The following is a 22,039-nucleotide window of genomic DNA, read 5'->3' as shown; positions in this document are numbered from 1 at the left end:
ATTTAGCTAAAATATTTGTGGGGTATTAGTACACATCTAGACGCTATTGAGCCAATATGGAAATGAACCGGGATTCAAATTGACTGGCTACCTAACATGGCTACGTCTACGAACGAAATCATCAAAAGCTGTGATCGAGTTTTTGGGTCGTATTGGGGCTTTAATAAATATTTGAAGGTATGTTTGGACACAAGTATAGTAGGAAAATATGTTAGGAATTTTTTATAGTAAATTTATGAGACAACAACACAAGAATACAACTTTTTCTCTTTCTTCCTTTGAAGTTTTTTTTCCATCTAGCATCTGGCCGTCATGTTTTCAAATGCGGACTACTCCCGTATAAGGGAATTTGGGCGGACTTATACATATGGACCAATGAGAGTTTCTGTTGCATTTCGCAATTGTATTACAGATTCAATTGTGTCGTCACTCAATGCAATACTATATCGGTCAAAGCGTTCTAATTCAAAGGTGAATTGCGATAACGAGTAGCTGCTTAACCGGGTACTTGCTGACATCTCTAGACTATATAACACACAAAGTATTAAGCTCATACATGTTTACAGTAGTTTGTTAGGATCCATGCTGTATACTGTCCACTAATATCTGTATACTGTCCACTAATATCTGTATACTGTCCACTAATATCTGTACACAGTCCACTAATATCTGTATACTGTCCACTAATATCTGTACACAGTCCACTAATATCTGTATACTGTCCACTGATATCTGTACACAGTCCACTAATATATGTACACTGTCCACTAATATCTGTATACAGTCCACTAATATATGTACACTGTCCACTAATATCTGTACACTGTCCACTAATATCTGTATACTGTCCACTAATATCTGTATACTGTCCACTAATATCTGTACACAGTCCACTAATATCTGTATACTGTCCACTGATATCTGTACACAGTCCACTAATATCTGTATACTGTCCACTAATATCTGTACACAGTCCACTAATATCTGTATACTGTCCACTGATATCTGTACACAGTCCACTAATATCTGTATACTGTCCACTGATATCTGTATACTGTCCACTAATATCTGTATACTGTCCACTGATATCTGTACACAGTCCACTAATATCTGTACACAGTCCACTAATATCTGTATACTGTCCACTGATATCTGTACACAGTCCACTAATATCTGTATACTGTCCACTGATATCTGTATACTGTCCACTAATATCTGTATACTGTCCACTAATATCTGTACACAGTCCACTAATATCTGTACACAGTCCACTAATATATGTATACTGTCCACTAATATATGTATACTGTCCACTAATATCTGTACACAGTCCACTAATATCTGTATACTGTCCACTAATATCTGTACACAGTCCACTAATATCTGTATACTGTCCACTAATATCTGCAGAATGTGATCCCCTACCTGGTACACAGAGCCCTGATATTGGCATGAAATGGACGGGATGTCCTCACATACAGCACAACATTTTCCTTTTGGTTTGACGAATCGCTGTAGACGATTACACACCACAGCAGGGCATCCAATCACGTGACATAGCACATCACCTTCCTACCAATCAAAAATATAAATATCACATGACATAGCACATCACCCTCCTACCAATCAAAAATATAAATATCAACTGCTCTACATGTTCGATAATGGTTGTGCAACACTCACTGGAAATGCAGTGATTGAAGCCTTCAGAGGAAGCAGTACCTACAATTAGTGTCTGTGTAGAGACTTACCAGACATTCACAATGGACACAGGGATCACTGTCCCCACTCCACGAAGTTCCCTCTTGGTACCATCTGTCCACTTCAAGGTCATGGCAGGCTAAATATAGAAATGTCTTGAAATTTACTTTCACTTTAAGGTAACCAATCAAATGAGTTCATGAAGAACTGACAATATATCAACATGATCATGAGCTTCACTATGAAGCTTATCAAAATGCTACAACTTGCTGCAAAGGTCATGACCTTACCTGGGCAAGTTGGACAGCACTGGCCAGGAGGTTTGATCTGGACTGATGGGGGACAACTGACCAGTGGACATGGATCATATGTACACATCCAGTTCTTCTCTGCCTAAAATTTACCCACAGGTGCAAATCAGTTTATAAGTTTCAAAATACAAATAACTACATGTACGTCTATATATGTATAACTGAGGTTTTTTACTCAATGAAATCAATTTCTGAATTGATACTGTTGTAACTTTCATTCAAAATCTTCCACAATTGACTGTTGGTGAAAAAAGTGAACTTTATCATCATTAGCAACACACTGTAACTTACCCTGCATTCACACTTGATCATCATCAGCAACACACTGTAACTTATCCCGCATTCACACTTCATCATCATCAGCAACACACTGTAACTTACCCTGCATTCACACTTGATCATCATCAGCAACACACTGTAACTTATCCCGCATTCACACTTCATCATCATCAGCAACACACTGTAACTTAACCTGCATTCACACTTGATCATCATCAGCAACACACTGTAACTTACCCCGCATTCACACTTCATCATCATCAGCAACACACTGTAACTTACCCCGCATTCACACTTCATCATCATCAGCAACACACTGTAACTTACCCTGCATTCACACTTCATCATCATCAGCAACACACTGTAACTTACCCTGCATTCACACTTGATCATCATCAGCAACACACTGTAACTTACCCTGCATCCACACTTCATCATCATTAGCAACACACTGTAACTTACCCTGCATTCACACTTCATCATCATCAGCAACACACATGACACTGTAACTTACCCTGCATTCACACTTCATCATCATCAGCAACACACTGTAACTTACCCTGCATCCACACTTCATCATCATCATCATCAACACACTGTAACTTACCCTGCATCCACACTTCATCATCATTAGCAACACACTGTAACTTACCCTGCATTCACACTTCATCATCATCAGCAACACACATGACACTGTTACTTACCCTGCATTCACACTTCATCATCATCAGCAACACACTGTAACTTACCCTGCATCCACACTTCATCATCATCATCATCAACACACTGTAACTTACCCTGCATTCACACTTCATCATCATTAGCAACACACTGTAACTTACCCTGCATTCACACTTCATCATCATCAGCAACACACATGACACTGTAACTTACCCTGCATTCACACTTCATCATCATCAGCAACACACTGTAACTTAACCTGCATCCACACTTGATCATCATCAGCAACACACTGTAACTTACCCTGCATCCACACTTCATCATCATTAGCAACACACTGTAACTTACCCTGCATTCACACTTCATCATCATCAGCAACACACATGACACTGTAACTTACCCTGCATTCACACTTCATCATCATCAGCAACACACTGTAACTTACCCTGCATTCACACTTCATCATCATCAGCAACACACTGTAACTTACCCTGCATCCACACTTCATCATCATCATCATCAACACACTGTAACTTACCCTGCATTCACACTTCATCATCATTAGCAACACACTGTAACTTACCCTGCATTCACACTTCATCATCATCAGCAACACACATGACACTGTAACTTACCCTGCATTCACACTTGATCATCATCAGCAACACACTGTAACTTACCCTGCATTCACACTTGATCATCATCAGCAACACACTGTAACTTATCCCGCATTCACACTTCATCATCATCAGCAACACACTGTAACTTAACCTGCATCCACACTTCATCATCATCATCATCAACACACTGTAACTTACCCTGCATTCACACTTCATCATCATTAGCAACACACTGTAACTTACCCTGCATTCACACTTCATCATCATCAGCAACACACATGACACTGTAACTTACCCTGCATTCACACTTCATCATCATCAGCAACACACTGTAACTTAACCTGCATCCACACTTGATCATCATCAGCAACACACTGTAACTTACCCTGCATCCACACTTCATCATCATTAGCAACACACTGTAACTTACCCTGCATTCACACTTCATCATCATCAGCAACACACATGACACTGTAACTTACCCTGCATTCACACTTCATCATCATCAGCAACACACTGTAACTTACCCTGCATTCACACTTCATCATCATCAGCAACACACTGTAACTTACCCTGCATCCACACTTCATCATCATCATCATCAACACACTGTAACTTACCCTGCATTCACACTTCATCATCATTAGCAACACACTGTAACTTACCCTGCATTCACACTTCATCATCATCAGCAACACACATGACACTGTAACTTACCCTGCATTCACACTTCATCATCATCAGCAACACACTGTAACTTAACCTGCATCCACACTTGATCATCATCAGCAACACACTGTAACTTACCCTGCATTCACACTTCATCATCATCAGCAACACACTGTAACTTACCCCACATTCACACTTCATCATCATCAGCAACACACTGTAACTTACCCTGCATTCACACTTCATCATCATCAGCAACACACTGTAACTTACCCTGCATTCACACTTGATCATCATCAGCAACACACTGTAACTTACCCTGCATCCACACTTCATCATCATTAGCAACACACTGTAACTTACCCTGCATTCACACTTCATCATCATCAGCAACACACATGACACTGTTACTTACCCTGCATTCACACTTCATCATCATCAGCAACACACTGTAACTTACCCTGCATCCACACTTCATCATCATCATCATCAACACACTGTAACTTACCCTGCATTCACACTTCATCATCATTAGCAACACACTGTAACTTACCCTGCATTCACACTTCATCATCATCAGCAACACACATGACACTGTAACTTACCCTGCATTCACACTTCATCATCATCAGCAACACACTGTAACTTAACCTGCATCCACACTTGATCATCATCAGCAACACACTGTAACTTACCCTGCATTCACACTTCATCATCATCAGCAACACACTGTAACTTACCCTGCATTCACACTTCATCATCATCAGCAACACACTGTAACTTACCCCACATTCACACTTCATCATCATCAGCAACACACTGTAACTTACCCTGCATTCACACTTGAAACACGAATCACTGGGTCTAGGGCGTATGATGTTTCTGATGTCTGTTCTTGTACAGTTGTGTCCCACTACAAAAAGATACATGGAAACTTTACAGGCAACCATACCATCAAGTCTTGTGCACTTGTAGCTGAAGAAACTACGTCCTCTCACTATCGAATCTAGGAATGTCAAGTCATACAACAGTGCAAATGTATCATGTGTATTATTGTATGGGATTTATTTTCAAAAAAAAAAAATTCATCACTTAGATCGAACCCATTTTGTTGCTAAAATTTTCTACAGCTTAGTTAGCCTTTGCCACTTTGCTTAAACAAAGCAGAGTTAGCTTTTGGAGTTATGAAATATTTCCCAACTCCAAACTCACAACTCACATCCAATGCAGGTTGGGCAGCACTCCCCTGGTTGAGGGGAGATGATCCGATTGGCTGGACAGTTGGCCGTTCGTGGACAGACTTGATGGTGGCAACTCAACCTTCCTCCCTGTAAGAATGGAATAGTACAAATACATGTATATCAAATTCCGACAAAATTCAATTCATCTTATTCCTCCATTAAATTACATAAATATATCAATATTCGTATATAATATGATTTTAGAAACTAAAGGTTGGACAATTTGAAAAAAATTATCACAGATAAATCGGTGTAACATATTACAATGGAGGTACACGCTTCCCTAACAGATGTAAATAAAATACATAAATCAAAGTATTTATACAAACAAACACATTTCTGCATACTAAATACGTACAGAGCAGAGAGTAAGTTACATATCTAATAACTTACAGAGCAGGTACAGACATCACAGGGGTCGCCGAGGGGGTTAAAGGTCTCCCCATCCCGATAATCTCTCCCTTGGTAGTTACAAGCTGCAAGTACAGCATGCATTACAATGAACATGTATACAAGTATTTACTGCCATGTAGCAGTCAATGGGAACTAACCCTCTTCATCAAAAAATGTTTCTTAGGAATCAAAACTTGTATATACAAGTTACATGTTCTTTAATTTTTGGAAAGTAAAATTGATTTTACAGTATTTGTTCAAATATATTGCAGGTTTTACTCTTAGTCTATTTTTTGACATGACATACTTGGACAGACAGGACAACACTGGCCAGGTACAGTGACTGGGTTATCACAGACCGAGAAGCACTTCTTCTGTTCACAGGTCATCACTGTATTGTGACACAGGCAGGTCATACACGGGTCAGTCTCCAGAGGAAACTCGGACCCATCCACGTACTGTCGGCCATTGAAGGAACAACCTAAATGAACACAGTACATGTAAGGAAGATGAGGTGTTTTCTTTTACTGGATTTCACACCAAATTTTCTTTAATTGTGATCAACAAACTCAAATTTGGCATGTCTTCACGTCTAAGAACTACTTGTTTCATCACCATCACCCTTACTTTTACATCTGGGACAACATTCACCCTCAGGGACTTCCTGCTGAATGCATGCCAAAGGGGGACAACTCTGGGTGATACACTTCACATTTCCATCCTATAAAGATTGGGAAAATGTTGTAATCAAATAGTTATGGTATTTTGATGTCTACAATCTTATATGCAGAACATAATTTGAAATTATAAAATCTTGAAATTGTTCTTGACTTTCAGATATACTTGTGCTTTCTAACTTGAAACTGAGAGGGAGAAACACATCTTGTCAGAGGGAAACACAATCTGTGAATTTTGTGTAAACTGTCATGCTTTCAAATTTGTGTTTGGATTGTCCCAGTGTGGTTCCTCGAGTGTCATGGTAGATTTAGGACACATAAAACTTACAGTGCAGGTGCAGGTGCGACAGGCATCAGGCTTGAATGTTGCACCATTTTGTTGAATTTTCCCCTCAAATTCACAATTGTCACACGAGGGGCAGCATGCACCTTGAGTGGGATAAGTACAGGGTGTGTCACAAGGTGGTCTCACACACTCAACCTTATCTCCCTAAGGAAAGTACAGGAGGAGCAAAAAGTTAGTGTCAAAGTTTGAGTACAGTCTAATGAAAAGAAAATGTTAAATAATCTAATGTTCTATACAAAATAAATAGGAATCAAAGTTTTGATGGGAGGAATTATAAATGAATTGAATACTTTTCAGATGGAACAAGAGGTACTGTGAGCAATTCTCACTAAGAATACCCCCCGCTTACCCCAATCTCCCAAAGGGTGTTGTTAATAGGTATAAATTACCTCTTTCCTGAGTGTAAAAATATGGTATGCCTTTGTAGAAGAAAATGGAAGATATGGTCCGAACACAAATCCATGGCAGAAACCTATAATTTTGACCTTGAAATCAAAGGTCAAGGTCATAAAGAGGTCATGAATGTACATGACACATAGTCTCATGGTGATACACCCATGTCTTATGGTATGACTATGTCAAAACCCTATAATCAATTTTGACCTTGAGGTCAAAGTTCAAGGTCATATAGAGGTCATGAAGGTACCCGACACATCGTCTCATGGTGATACACTCATGTGTCAAATATGGTATGCTTATGTCAAAGAACAAAGAAGTCATGGCCCTGACACGAATCCATTGTACAAACCTTTAATTTTGACCTTGAGGTCAAGGTCATATGGAGGTCATGAAGTTACATGACACATCGTCTCATGGTGATACACTCATGTGTCAAATATGGTATGACTATGTCAAAGAACAAAGAAGTTATGGCCCGGACACGAATCCATTGCAAAAAACCTTTAATTTTGACCTTGAAATCAAGGTCATATAGAGGTCATGAAGGTACTTAACACATCGTCTCATGGTGATCCACCTGTGTGCCAAATATGATATGCCTAAGTCAAAGAACAAAGAAGTTATGACCCAGACACGAATCTGCACAGACAGACAGACGGACGGACGGACAGACAGAGTGATTCCTATATACTCCCCTGAACATATCTTTAGTTCCGAGAAGTCACAGAGCAGATACAAAGACAGATTAATTACCTATTCAATAATTCATTATTTTTAATTACACAGAGCTGAAAAAAATCATCATTAAAAGTGACTAGTAAGAAGAAAATAAAGCCTTGGTTAATGACTCACAAAACACGTGCAGGTTTTACACCGTTCCTGAGGGTGGGTAAACCTCTGTCCATCATCATAAACACGGCCCAGAAAATTACATACTGTAACAGAAGCAAAAGACAATCAACACTATGTACACATCCAAACTTCTCCTCTAAAGGGGACTCACTCTGAAAATAAAATCTTCAAAATAGCTAAAATACCAATTACTTAAAAAATAAATAAATACTAAAATAGCTACGACTGTATTTTTCTCAAATACCAGATAGGGTCCCGACTTGGATTTCTCAAAAAAATTTCAAACTTAAGTTTGAGCTTTCTTTTATTTGAGCAGTCAAAATATGAGTAAAATCCAAGTTTCAACTCATCTTTTTTTTATATATAAATTTCCAGTGAAATCTAGGTCAGATCTCAAGTCCAATCCTTTGGATCCAAGCATTAACACAATTTAAAGTACATTACACAAACTCATCTGATCAATATGCATATAACTGTCTTTGGAATTTTTTTTACCAAAATCAAATACTGGCAAATGCAAATTGATACTTGGAATGAACTCCAATACAAGAAAGGGGGGGGGGGGGGGATCCAGAAATGAACAATCGATACAGCATTGTGATACCATAAATGAATCTTATATATGTCTGCAAATGTAGCTCCCTCTCTAGTCCACACATTAAGCTAACGTATCAACTGACACTGAGCTGTATCTCCAGGACTCAGTTATTTAAGTTTAACTGACATTTAATGTCTAGTTAACACTATATAAATGTAAGAGTTAATAACAAGTTAACTATTAGTCAGAGTTAAATCTAACTTTCGTACAACTGGGTCCAAGACCATCAAGACAATATCACTGTCCTCGATTTACCAGGACATTCAGGACAACACCACTTTCCTCGACTTACCAGGACAACACCACTATCCTCGACTTACCAGGACATTCAGGACAACATTCCCCAGGTCGGGTCACAGGTCGAGGACAGTTTACAGGGTTACAAGTTTTCGTCAAGCAGTTCACATTTCCATCCTGAAATAGAAAGTTTTACATTACACACTATCCTGCTTCAGACAAATTTGTAGATATACGATCAGATAAAAACAAATCAGACGACACCCTAAAATTTTCAATACACCGTCTCCGTACAAGATAAGTATGAGTTTGACAATTATGATGTCACGAATCACATGACACGCCAAATTTTCAATACGCTGTCTCCGTGCAGGGGGTATATTAGTCTGACAACTATGATGTCATGCACAAGTGACATAAAAAACTGTGCAGCTTATGTATTTATTTTCAATATAGAATCATCCCGGGTGTACAAAAGAAATCTGCATTGGGACTTCACTCTGCTTTGCCCAAATACGGACCATATCACACCCTGTATGGTTTCGTATTACGTCCCAAAGTGACCACTCAGTTATTCTATATAATGCTATACCCATTCCTTGGTAAAAGATACAACAGCGAATTTTGCATAAGAAAATTTGGTTCCTCCTATACCATTGGTTATATGAGCCCAGACTATATTTGCCTTATCCAGCATTGACTGTATTATTCCTTACTAAGCACTGACAGTACACAATTATTGACAGGGTCCTTGGACAACAGCTGTTTCGTATGACCCAAGAATGGATCCTGTCGCCCAAAGCCACAGGCTGAAGGCAACAGATCTGTTTGAGAATCAAACAAAACAGCTGTTGTCTGAGGCTTAATCTATAACTATTTCATTATAGAATAGACTATATATGTTTTACTCAGCATTGACAGAATAGACTATATATGTTTTACTCAGCACTGACAGAATATACTATATATATATGTTTTACTCAGCACTGACAGAATACATTATATATGCCTTACCCGACATTGACATTGCTGACAAGGATCGTTCCTGGATGTGAAGACACTGCCGTATTTCTGTACGACACCCTCGTACCGGCAGTTCCGACAGATAGGACAGCAGCCATCCGTAGAGGCAGGGTGGGAACACAGTTCGGAACAAGTTTTCTTCAGGCATTGGACGTTCCCCGCCTAAAATTACAGAATACAATAGTTCCACGGGTCAAATTGAAGTAGCAAACACAGAATGCAAGATAAAGTGTGAAAGAAAAATGACAAAATAATGTATTTTTTAGCGATTGCACATTCTTTCAGCAATTTCATTTATTAAGTTACAAGCACACAATATGACCTTTGAAATAATATTACTTTATCTAGTTTAACAACAGCACATTTCATTTTCTATGTTAAGATTTTTCAAAAAAATCGTTCTTATCACCATCATTATTTTCATCAATCATTTTCTTATTACCTGATCAATACATTTTTTTATTACCTGATCAATACATTTTCTTATTACCTGATCAATACATTTTTTGGGGGTGGATTTTCAATCACTCTTTCCCAAGTTTTGTTTTCATACACAACCAATTATTTCTAATAACCATGATTGCAAAAGGGTGAGATAATTAAGGTTCATTTAAGGACAAGATTAGGGTTTTTGGGGTGATATTTTTATCGGCATGACAACTCAGATTTTGACAAATTTCCCACTTGTGTACGTATTGTTGTTTGCTTTGTTTTGAAACAAAAAATGCTCCTCCTTTACAATCAAATGTAAACAAGAGTGACATCATGATTCAAGAATTTAATTTTACATGTAACACACAATTTGATTACTTCATTTGACTTTACAATTTGAAATTACAATTGTATCCTACAAAATCTGTTCCAAGTATGTATATTCAAAATATTAGTAAATACCGATTATCCTCACATAGATTAGAAATTGAACAAGGTAGATTTAGCAATATTCCAAAAAACCAAAGAAAATGTAAATTATGTTCAGAGAGTATTGAAGATGAATATCATTTTATATTAGTATGTCCTTTTTATAATCATTGTAGAAAACAGTATTTAAGATTATCCTCAGTATCAATCCTGTCTTATGTACATCAGTATGATATATTATGTTTTGTTACTATTTCATTGTATAAGTTGTTGTATATACTTTATACCTATGAACTGTATGGTTCTTGGTCAATAAACAATACAATACAATCAACATTTTTTCTATCGTAGTCGCTGTGTAGTCTTGAGGTTCTAGGAACAACATCACAATATGTTAGACTATACAGTTTCCATTTTGTTACTACACCAATATTGGTCTGCATCATATAAAATTAACTTTTTATTTAGTATGAAATTAATTTTTCCACATATTATACAATATAAAGTAAGTTGGGACAGTTTACGCTATTTTTGATAAACTGCCCCAACTTACTTTATATCATATAAGGTAATGAAAATTTAAATTCATTCCTTCATTAAAATAAATGCGAATTTCTCTGTTTTTACCTTGGATATCTTTACCAGCTGAAATGATAGTCATTTCCTTATGAATGTGAACAACCTATACATGCATCTTGCTAAATACAGAATGACTGAAACCTAGGTGGGAATATTCTGACAGAAATAAAAGTAAAATATAAATATTAAAAAATAAACTTCATTTTTGGAAATGCATGAGGGCATGAAGAGTAATGATTTATTCCAGCATAATTTTCATGAAGCCCTAACTGGACAGAATTGCTTATTTTGAAATAAAAATAGAAATATAAAATCAACATATCAATCATTCTATGTTAATTTCTATAGTCCCTGCCCATTGACATCATTCATTTGCATGCAAGTAAGAAATTCATGTTCAGTGATGCAAAAGGAGGATTAACACATTGAAGTTTCAAAACTAGAAACGTAATTATTCTCATATAATTCTGAAATGTAAAATCTTTTAATTCAAACATTTTAAATCCAAAATTAATAATCATTTCAAAATTTTGCAACATTATCAAACTTCATTTATCTATTATGAATGGTAGAAAAAAAATGTGGATATACTAAAAGAATCTGTAGGACTTCATTGGCATATTATCTTACATTATCTTCCCTTTTGTAGTTTGTATGTTAAAGACACGAACTTTTATGTTTGTTATGTGTATCAACAATACTCAAGTCAAAGTATCCATTAAAATTGCAGAAAAGCAAAAAATAAAAGCCTTTTCATCTTATCCCCCCATTTTTCAATAAATAATCCTTCCCTCATCATATTTGGTTGGTGTGGTTAATTTTTTAAGTTCATTTTGTAATATCCACATATCATGCCTTATTGATAATCACTAATATTTTTGCTGAAATAATTGCAACATAAGATATAAACTCAATTTTATAATTTACACAGTAAAATAAATAACATATTTCATTTTACCATGACATAATTTCCTTTTATGCATTATACAAATATGTTTTTAGGAAATCCACATTTTAAAAAAAAACTGATTTGTAGTATCCATTTTATTGTGATAAGGGAATACCCTAAAGTCCTAACCCCCTTTGATCTTGGTATATCATCAAATTCTTACACCCAGCAGGAAAGGCACTCATGGCATACAAGGTATCAACTCAAGCCCTTGGTGTTTTGAGAGTAATTAATTTGCATACCAGATCCACACCTTGTATAGTCTATCAAAACACTTCTTGACACTTAGTCCTGTTCATGGGCACCTCAACCCCCCATCTTGTTTTTACAACCATTAATTACCCCTACCATAGGCTTCCCTGTCACAATACAGGGGGTGGACCTACTCATAATTAAACAAAGAAACAAAGGTTAAAAAATGTCATGTGACTGCTGATGACCAATAGTGAGGTCTGTCCTAACTGAAAGAGTATCTTTGAGTAATTCAAAACTTGTCATTAGGTCCCCAATAAGAAGAGTAATGCAGGCAAATTTCTTGTCATTGGATCCAAAGATGAAGAGCAGGCAAGGTAGGGTTCTTATTGTCTTATAATATTCAATTCTTTAAGGTATTAAATTTAGACCCCAAATATTTCATTAAAACTTTCTCTAAGAAATCTTTTGTAGACAGTGGAATTCTACATAAACTTTCATTAATCAAATTCTTACACTGTAATGATTTGATAAACCCCTGTAGACAGGGATATTTTTGTAAACTTTCTCTTTAATTCTATTCTTTTTACCAGAAACAAAATTACATTAAATCTTGTACAAGCAGTATTTCATTCAAACTGTTAAAATGTGTTGACACTGGCAGCATAAGTCACCACAATAATTGTTTTGTGATTTAAACTACTGTAATAATACAATATCTAATAGCCTTATTAACTTGATTCTATTTAATTGACCACCATGAGTTGATGATAAACTAAGAAAAGGTTTTTAAATCTGCTCTTCATGTTTGCACTAGACATTTATACATTAATCTTGTAATTATAGTTCATTGTGTGTGCAAATCCAGGAAATTAAGTCCTATTCTTTTTTCTTTCTTGTCTTTTTTTTTTTTTTTTTTTTAAATCTGCATTGGCAATATTCCTCTTTAAATTGTCTTTGACATTACCAACAAGAATCAATTAATTCTATACAAAAGATATTCTCAAAAAGCAGTGCTAATAATTCACCCCATAACCGATTTTGGTGTAGTGACACAAGAGTGTGGGTGTGATGGTTTAACCCGAAAAGACGTTTTGCTCAAAGACATTGCATCTCTGTATTATAAGTATTCATTAATATTTGATACATTGTCTGTTGTGCAAATATTGCTTTCTATATTTTGTAAATTAATTATTGTCCATAAAAATTTCATGCTGATTAAAAGTAAAATTCTTTTACACATAGTTTGTGTAATATAATAGTAATAAACCATTATAAACACTTCAAACAATTTATTGAACTTTAATAAGTAATATAATTAGGTCCAATGATTGAAACTATAATGTACATGGGTGCAGGGTGTGAATACATGATGTCAATATCATGGAGTAAATAATGGGACTCCTTAATATGAGATGATGTTTAGCAAAAATAATCCTGGTACCAAAATAAAGGCCTTGTCACAAGGAATACACATGTGAGAAATATAAAAGCCATGACACTAAGCTATTAAAAATTATGGCAAAGTTTTCAGAAGTAAGTCAAACTCCAAGGTGAAGGTTGTAGGGTCAATAATTCTGCACCCCCCCCCCCCCCCCCCCTTTGTCAAATGTTGAATATGAAAGTGCTAGTACTAAGCATTCAAACCATGGTTATGTCAACCTTTAAGGTGAAGGTCATGAGATGAAATATTTCTGATGTCTTTTTTCAAGGAATACACATGTTGCATAAGAAAGCCCTAACACTAAGCATTCAAAAGTTATGCCCAAGTTATTTTTAAAAAAAAAATAGGTCAAAGTCCATGGTGAAGGTCATGAGGTCAAATTCATTACTAGAGAAAAAAAGTTGTCACAAGAAATACACAAATGAAATAAGAAAGCTATGTATTCAAAAGTTGCAATTATATCACAATGCTGATTGAATATAATTAACTAGTTTCATCATTAGAAGTATTGTAAATATAAATTTCAAAATATGTATTTAATTATCTAAATGTTTTGGAGGGTCAAACATTTACATATAATTTCTCCCCACTGTGTACATAATAAGGGAAAACCTCAATTAACTTGATTAGGAAAAAGAAGGAATATAGAAACAATAGCAAATATAACAATTTTCAGAGAACATGGCATGATGCTCTGCATTTGTTGACACACAATCATGGAATATGCCAGCAAAATCAGCAATTTTCAGTTCATGTTCACTGAAAAACGTTATTTATTATTCTTATAATAAATATTGAGAACCCTTGACATACATGTATAAATATTTACGTTTCCTGTGTTTATGCCTTTGTAAAGATAGCCGTTTAAGAATGTCTCATGAAATATCATGAAGAAAAGTGTCAGTTCATAACCTCGTGTCCAGAAATGAGATTTACATATGTCTTTTCTTTTATACAAGGAAATGGAATATTTGTTAATGGTACACTCTTTATTCAGTAGCAGATCTAGGGGTTGATAATTAAATATCTTTGTAAAATAGAAAAGGATAAAATCTCAGTGGTCAAGTGTCTGGTCCGAGATGCTTAATATGGTTGTTATCAAAATAGAACGATTTTTACTAATTCATTAATGATGCATATTAATTAGGGTAAGAAAAGCTATTAGGCCTTTAGTTAACATCCAATTAAACATGCAATATTTCACATGAAATCAAATGCTTCATAGTTCTATTGGACAATATCTGGAATGTTTTGCACTGCGATCTGTCTTGGGTCAAAATGTCCTGTTACCATCGCAAAATATGATGTGAGAATAACTTATTAAATGAATTGTGTCAAATTTTCTAAACTTACATTTTTGATAGGATTATGTCGTTTTAGACGTTTCTTACCAAAGTTCTGAATGTTTTCTGAACTTTTAAAATTATCCTTTTTGCATGAATCTGAAATGAAGAATAGCAATGCAAAGCCTTACCCTGCATTGACACTGTTGGCAGGAGTCAGACTGTGGAGTAAATAACTGTCCATGTTTCTGTATCATGTTGTCATACAGACAGTCGTTACATGTCGGGCAACATCCATCAGTAGACGAGGGGTGTGTACACTGCTCAGCGCAGGTCTTCCTCAGACACTGGACATTCCCATCCTGTCAACAATTCAAAATTATAAGTTACTTGCTAAACAGGGTATTTCTTAATTTCGGAATAATTATATTATTCGGAAAACAATTGAATTTTGATTTGAGCCTTAGTGTCGGGTATATTAACATCAAAAAAGGTCCAATGTAATTAAATTAATATGTGTTTCATTTGCGTTTGGTTCTCTTTTGTTACTAACATGTGTTAGATAATACCCTGTTACTATCAATATTGGGATTTTATATTCATTGATAGCCTGTATAATCAACCCTCAATACACTCTTTGACTGGTACTGCATTATCTTATTCCTCAATTTCCGAGAATTCTTTGTGAAAACATCAGGTATGAAACTCCTATCATCTGCAATGTGCTGATGTGTATTGACAACTCACACCATTTCATTTCCTGCTGTGTTTAAATCTTACGTAGCTTGTTCCAAATATATCCATTATTCCATATGCATGCTTCCCATCATAAGCGATGTCAGCGAGTTCTGACCACTAACTCTTACATAACCTCAAAATTTAGCATATACTTCCCCCAGTCCAACATCTAACACCATCTGGTATATTTTGTTTTATGTCCCGATCACAAAGACAACTGGTGCTTCATGTTCATCTACTCATGCAGGTTCATCTACTCTGGGATAGTTAATAACTACAATTTCTAAGCTTCCTCACAATCACAAACGATATCCTCAAAAATATACAAGTTGCTGGTATGAGATTAAAAACAAGTTTGCCTGTCAGCACCTTATTAAGATATATTATGTTGCTTTGTGATGACAATGTCATGATAGGAACATCATTATACATTTCTCGATCTCTAGTCAAATCTTCATATATTTCTCAAACATCAAATTTGTTATTTCTCTTTTTATGTAGTTTCACATGTACTGTGCTGGTGTGTGATGATAACAATAGCACTTGCCCCCAATATTAAGAACATTACATTTCTAAATCTTTACGTATCCACTAGTAAATGGGTAAATTCTTTAATCTTTTCACTTACCAATCACAAATGATATGCTCACCATCACAAGTACTGTGCTGGTGTGTGATGACAACTAGCACTTGCCCCTGATGGTAAGAAAATCATTACACTTCTCAATTACTAGTCAAATCCTTAATTGTTCACAAGGAAACCTGTAAATTCTTTCATCTTTTCAACTACCAATTACAAATGATATACTCTCCATCACATTTTCTGTGCTGGTGTGTCTAGTACTTACCCTTGATGCTAAAAACATTATTACATTTCTCAATCTCTTCTTAATCAAATCTTTACTTCTCAACCATCTAATCTGTTATCAAGAAATGATGTGCTTTCCATCTGATGTAATGTACTAGTGTGGTGAAAACTAGCACTTGCCCCTGATGGTAAGAACATTATTACATTTCTCCACTTTTAGTCAAATTTTTACTTCTGAACCATCAAATCTATTATTTTTCTAGTCTCTTCCTATCTTCATCTAGTTATCAGAATTGATGTGCTTCCCATCACGTGCACTGTGCTGGTGTATGATGATAACTAGCTCTTGCCAGTGATGGTAAGCTCATTATTACATCTCAAAACATTTGGTCCTATCTTTACTTTACCATTATTGAATCTGTAATTTCCTTAGTCTCCTCATCTAGTTATCACAAATGATGTGCTTACCTCATGTGCACGGTGCTGGTGTGTGATGACAACTAGCACTTGCCCCTGATGGTAAGAACATCATTTCTCAATCTTCTCAATCTTTCATTATATTCACTAGAAAATTCTTTTTACTTGTCAATCACAGTGATGTGCTCCCCATGACATGCAACGTGTGTGTGATAACCACTTACACTTGCCTGTGATAGTGATCACATTACATCTAAAACTACAATTTACAGATGATGTGCTACCCATCAAATGTACTGTGCTGGTGTGTGATGACAACTATCACTTGCCCCTGATGGTAAGAACATCATTACATTTCTCAATTTCTAGTCAAATCCTTACTTCAGAACCATCAAATCTGTTATTCCTCTAATCTGTTGATGTGGTTATCAGAAATGATGTGCTATACAGGGCATTATTATATTAACACACCATCTGGTATATTTTGTTTTATGTCCCGATCACAAAGACAACTGGTGCTTCATGTTCATCTACTCATGCAGGTTCATCTACTCTGGATCAGGTTTTTAAGCTTCCTCAAAATATGTTTCACAATCACAATCGATATCCTCAAAAATATATAAGTTACTGGTATGAGATTAAAAACAAGTTTGCCTGTCAGCACCTTATTAAGATATATGTTGCTTTGTGATGACAATTAGCACTTGCCCGTCATGATAGGAACATCATTATACATTTCTCGATCTCTAGTCAAATCTTTATATATTTCTCAAACATCAAATTTGTTATTTCTCTTTTTATGTAGTTTCACATGTACTGTGCTGGTGTGTGATGATAACAATAGCACTTGCCCCCAATATTAAGAACATTACATTTCTAAATCTTTTCGTATCCACTAGTAAATGGGTAAATTCTTTAATCTTTTCACTTACCAATCACAAATGATGTGCTCACCATCACAAGTACTGTGCTGGTGTGTGATGACAACTAGCACTTGCCCCTGATGGTAAGAAAATCATTACACTTCTCAATTACTAGTCAAATCCTTAATTGTTCACAAGGAAACCTGTAAATTCTTTCATCTTTTCAACTACCAATTACAAATGATATACTCTCCATCACATTTTCTGTGCTGGTGTGTCTAGTACTTACTTACCCTTGATGCTAAAAACATTATTACATTTCTCAATCTCTTCTTAATCAAATCTTCACTTCTCAACCATCTAATCTGTTATCAAGAAATGATGTGCTTTCCATCTGATGTAATGTACTAGTGTGGTGAAAACTAGCACTTGCCCCTGATGGTAAGAACATTATTACATTTCTCCACTTTTAGTCAAATTTTTACTTCTGAACCATCAAATCTATTATTTTTCTAGTCTCTTCCTATCCTCATCTAGTTATCAGAATTGATGTGCTTCCCATCGCATGCACTGTGCTGGTGTGTGATGATAACTAGCTCTTGCCAGTGATGGTAAGCTCATTATTACATCTCAAAACATTTGGTCCTATCTTTACTTTACCATTACTGAATCTGTAATTTCCTTAGTCTCCTCATCTAGTTATCACAAATGATGTGCTTACCTCATGTGCACAGTGCTGGTGTGTGATGACAACTAGCACTTGCCCCTGATGGTAAGAACATCATTTCTCAATCTTCTCAATCTTTCATTATATTCACTAGAAAATTCTTTTTACTTGTCAATCAAAGTGATGTGCTTCCCATCACATGCAACGTGTTAGGGTGTGATAACCACTTACACTTGCCTGTGATAGTGATCACATTACATCTAAAACTACAATTTACAGATCATGTGCTCCCCATCAAATGTACTGTGAAGTTATATGTGTGTAATGAAAATTCATGAACAGCATGAATGCTTGAAATCTGATAACACCAAAAGGCATTTCATTACAAAAAGTTAAGATCAAACCAGAGAAAGAATTACAGTTTTTGGGGATAGTCCATCATTACACTTAGTCAATGAAGTGTCAATACCGGGTATGGCCTCCCCTTGCATCAATGAAGCCATGATGTCAATAAGCACCCGGATGTTTCCAATAGGAAGGTTGTTCCACTCTTCCACGAGGGCGTTTCTGAGCTCTGCCAAAGTCGTGGGTTGTGCTCTACGGCGTGAAAGGGCAACCTGCAGCATGTTCCATACATGCTCAATCGGGTTCAAGTCCGGCGAGTGCGCTGGCCAATTGTCTCCTGCTGAAGGTACTGCTGCACCACCCTGGCGCGATGAGGACGGGCATTATCATCCATCAGGATGAACTCAGGGCCAACAGCACCAGCGTAGGGTCTGACGTAAACATTGAGGATCTAATCCCGGTACCGCACCCCCGTCATTGTTCCTCTCTCCAGGACATGAAGATGTGTTCTTCCACCCCTGCTGAATCCACCCCAGACAATGATGGAACCACCACCACAACGGTCATGTTCACATCATGGAAACTTCACGTTGTCGTCGCCACACTCGGTGCCTCCTGTCTGTAAACAATACCTGGACTCATCGGTGAACAGAACTTGAACCCAATCGTTCTGTGTCCAAGTGACACGATCTTCAGCCCAGTCCAATCGCTCCCACCGGTGTCGAACAGTCAGAGGGAGTCGAACACCTGCATTGTGAAGCCGATTCCGTATCGTCTGAGTGGACACATTCACCCCCGTGGCGTTACGTAGACTGATTGCTGTCCAGAAGGGATGGCGTCGTGCCTGAAGAGCCACAAAATGGCGTTGGGTTGTCAACCTCTGACGACCACCCCCATGTCAGTGTGCTGCTGTACCAAAAGTTTGCTGTCGGTTCCAGGCCCTGTTTACAACGCTCTGGCTGACGTTCAGTGCATTTGCAACGTTACGTTGTGAATAGCCAGTGTCAAGGATTCCAATACATCTGCCCAGTTGTTTTGTCGTCACGTTGAGGGGGCATTGTGTTGATAAATGTAGTGTAAACACTCAAGTGAGTTTGAAATTTTATAAAGAATCAGACACCGATGCCTGAGTGAAAATCGTGCAATGGTAGCAAAAGCATAAACTGTGATGAAAAACGCATTTCCCATGCCATGAAATGCACGTGCAAGTTGTTGTAGACATTTTTGATTTCACTTGGACACAATATTGCCAGTTATTAAATTTTTAAACAGAAAAATATCTACGGTCCTTATCAAATTTTGAGTAGTATATTTTGCATCTTCTGGTCATTTGTTTAATTCTCCCCTTGGAAATCTGTTTACCATTCGGTCGTTTTACATACCAATCACAAAAATATGTACCAGGTGCTGGCATTCGATAAATAAACATGTTTGTCTGTAAGCACCTTGATGTATCAAACTGGTGTGTAATGACAACTAGATGTTGCCCCTGATGGTAAAAACATTAATACATTTCTCAACCTCTGGGTAAATCTTTGGTCCTATCTTTATCTTACCATTAATAAATCCGTAATTTCCTCTAGTTATCACAAATGATGTGCTTACCTCACGTGCATGGTGCTGGTGTGTGATGACAACTAGCACTTGCACCTGATGGCAAGAACATTACATTTCTCAATCGTCCATTTAATCTTTACCTTCCACTAAATTCTTTCATCTGTTCATAAATGATTTGCCCCTCATCACATGTAACGTGTTTGAGTGTGATTGAAACTAACACTCGGCAAATTACATCAATAAACTTTTATGTAATTACATTGCTAACTCTAGATATCAGAAATAATGTGCTTCCCACCAAGCGTACTGTGCTGGTATGTGATGACAACTAGAACTTGCCCCTAATGTTAAGAATATTATCACAAATGATGTGCCAACCATCACATGTACTGTGCTGGTGTGTGATGACAACTAGCACTTGCCCCTGATGGTCAGAACATTATTACATTTCTCAATCTCTTCTTAATCAAATCTTTACTTCTGAACCAACAAATCTGTTATTTCTCTAGTCTCTTCCTATCCTCATCCAGTTATCAGAATTGATGTGCTTCCCATCACGTGCACTGTGCTGGTGTGTGATGATAACTAGCCCTTGCCCCTGATGGTAAGAACATTACATTTCTCAATCTTCCACTTAATCTTTACTTTTTCACCATCAAATCTATAAATTCTTAAATCTTTTCACTTTATTTAATTCTCTTATCTACAATTTATAAATGAGGTCCTCCTCATCATACTGTACTGATGTATGATGACAAATATTTGCCTATGATGGTAAGAACATCATTACATTTCTCAATCTCTCGTCAAATTTTTACTTCTCAACCATCAAATCTGTTATTTCTCTAATCTGTTGATGTAGTTATTACAAAATTTAATGATGTGCCAAACATCACATGTACTGTTCTGGTGTGTGGTGACAACTAGCACTTAGCCTAATGGAAAGAACATTATTACATTTCTCAATCTCTTCTTAAACAAATCTTTACTTCTGAACCAACAAATCTGTTATTTCTCTAGTCTCTTCCTATCCTCATCTAGTTATCAGAATTGATGTGCTTCCCATCACGTGCACTGTGCTGGTGTGTGATGACAACTAGCACTTGCCCCTGATGGTAAGAACATTACATTTCTCAACCTTCCACTTAATCTATACTTTTTCACTATCAAATCTTTTCACTTTATTTAATTCTCTTATCTACAATTTACAGATGATGTGCTCCTCATCATAAGAACTGTGCCCCTGATGGTAAGAACATCATTACATTTCTCAATCTCTCGTCAAATTTTTACTTCTCAACCATCAAAT

At 36.4% G+C, this 22,039-nt stretch overlaps 1 protein-coding gene across 1 annotated transcript in view; it reads right to left on the bottom strand.

Moving 5' to 3' along the window:
• LOC125676486 (uncharacterized) overlaps positions 1 to 22,039 on the bottom strand; it is a 148,853-nt gene that overhangs the window by 9,755 nt on the left and 117,059 nt on the right. The window contains exons 39-51 of the mRNA XM_056157773.1: positions 15,527 to 15,697; positions 10,019 to 10,189; positions 9,088 to 9,181; positions 8,170 to 8,252; positions 6,901 to 7,062; positions 6,523 to 6,616; positions 6,203 to 6,376; positions 5,896 to 5,978; positions 5,481 to 5,589; positions 5,092 to 5,174; positions 1,992 to 2,094; positions 1,752 to 1,840; positions 1,426 to 1,572 (exon numbers count right to left, since the gene is read on the bottom strand). Coding sequence (XP_056013748.1) covers positions 1,426 to 1,572; positions 1,752 to 1,840; positions 1,992 to 2,094; positions 5,092 to 5,174; positions 5,481 to 5,589; positions 5,896 to 5,978; positions 6,203 to 6,376; positions 6,523 to 6,616; positions 6,901 to 7,062; positions 8,170 to 8,252; positions 9,088 to 9,181; positions 10,019 to 10,189; positions 15,527 to 15,697 — 1,563 coding nt within the window. The remainder of the gene's footprint in view (positions 1 to 1,425; positions 1,573 to 1,751; positions 1,841 to 1,991; positions 2,095 to 5,091; positions 5,175 to 5,480; positions 5,590 to 5,895; positions 5,979 to 6,202; positions 6,377 to 6,522; positions 6,617 to 6,900; positions 7,063 to 8,169; positions 8,253 to 9,087; positions 9,182 to 10,018; positions 10,190 to 15,526; positions 15,698 to 22,039) is intronic.

Source organism: Ostrea edulis, chromosome 3, assembly GCF_947568905.1.
Source record: "Ostrea edulis chromosome 3, xbOstEdul1.1, whole genome shotgun sequence".
Taxonomy (NCBI): domain Eukaryota; kingdom Metazoa; phylum Mollusca; class Bivalvia; order Ostreida; family Ostreidae; genus Ostrea; species Ostrea edulis.
This window is presented reverse-complemented; position numbering and strand designations above follow the sequence as displayed.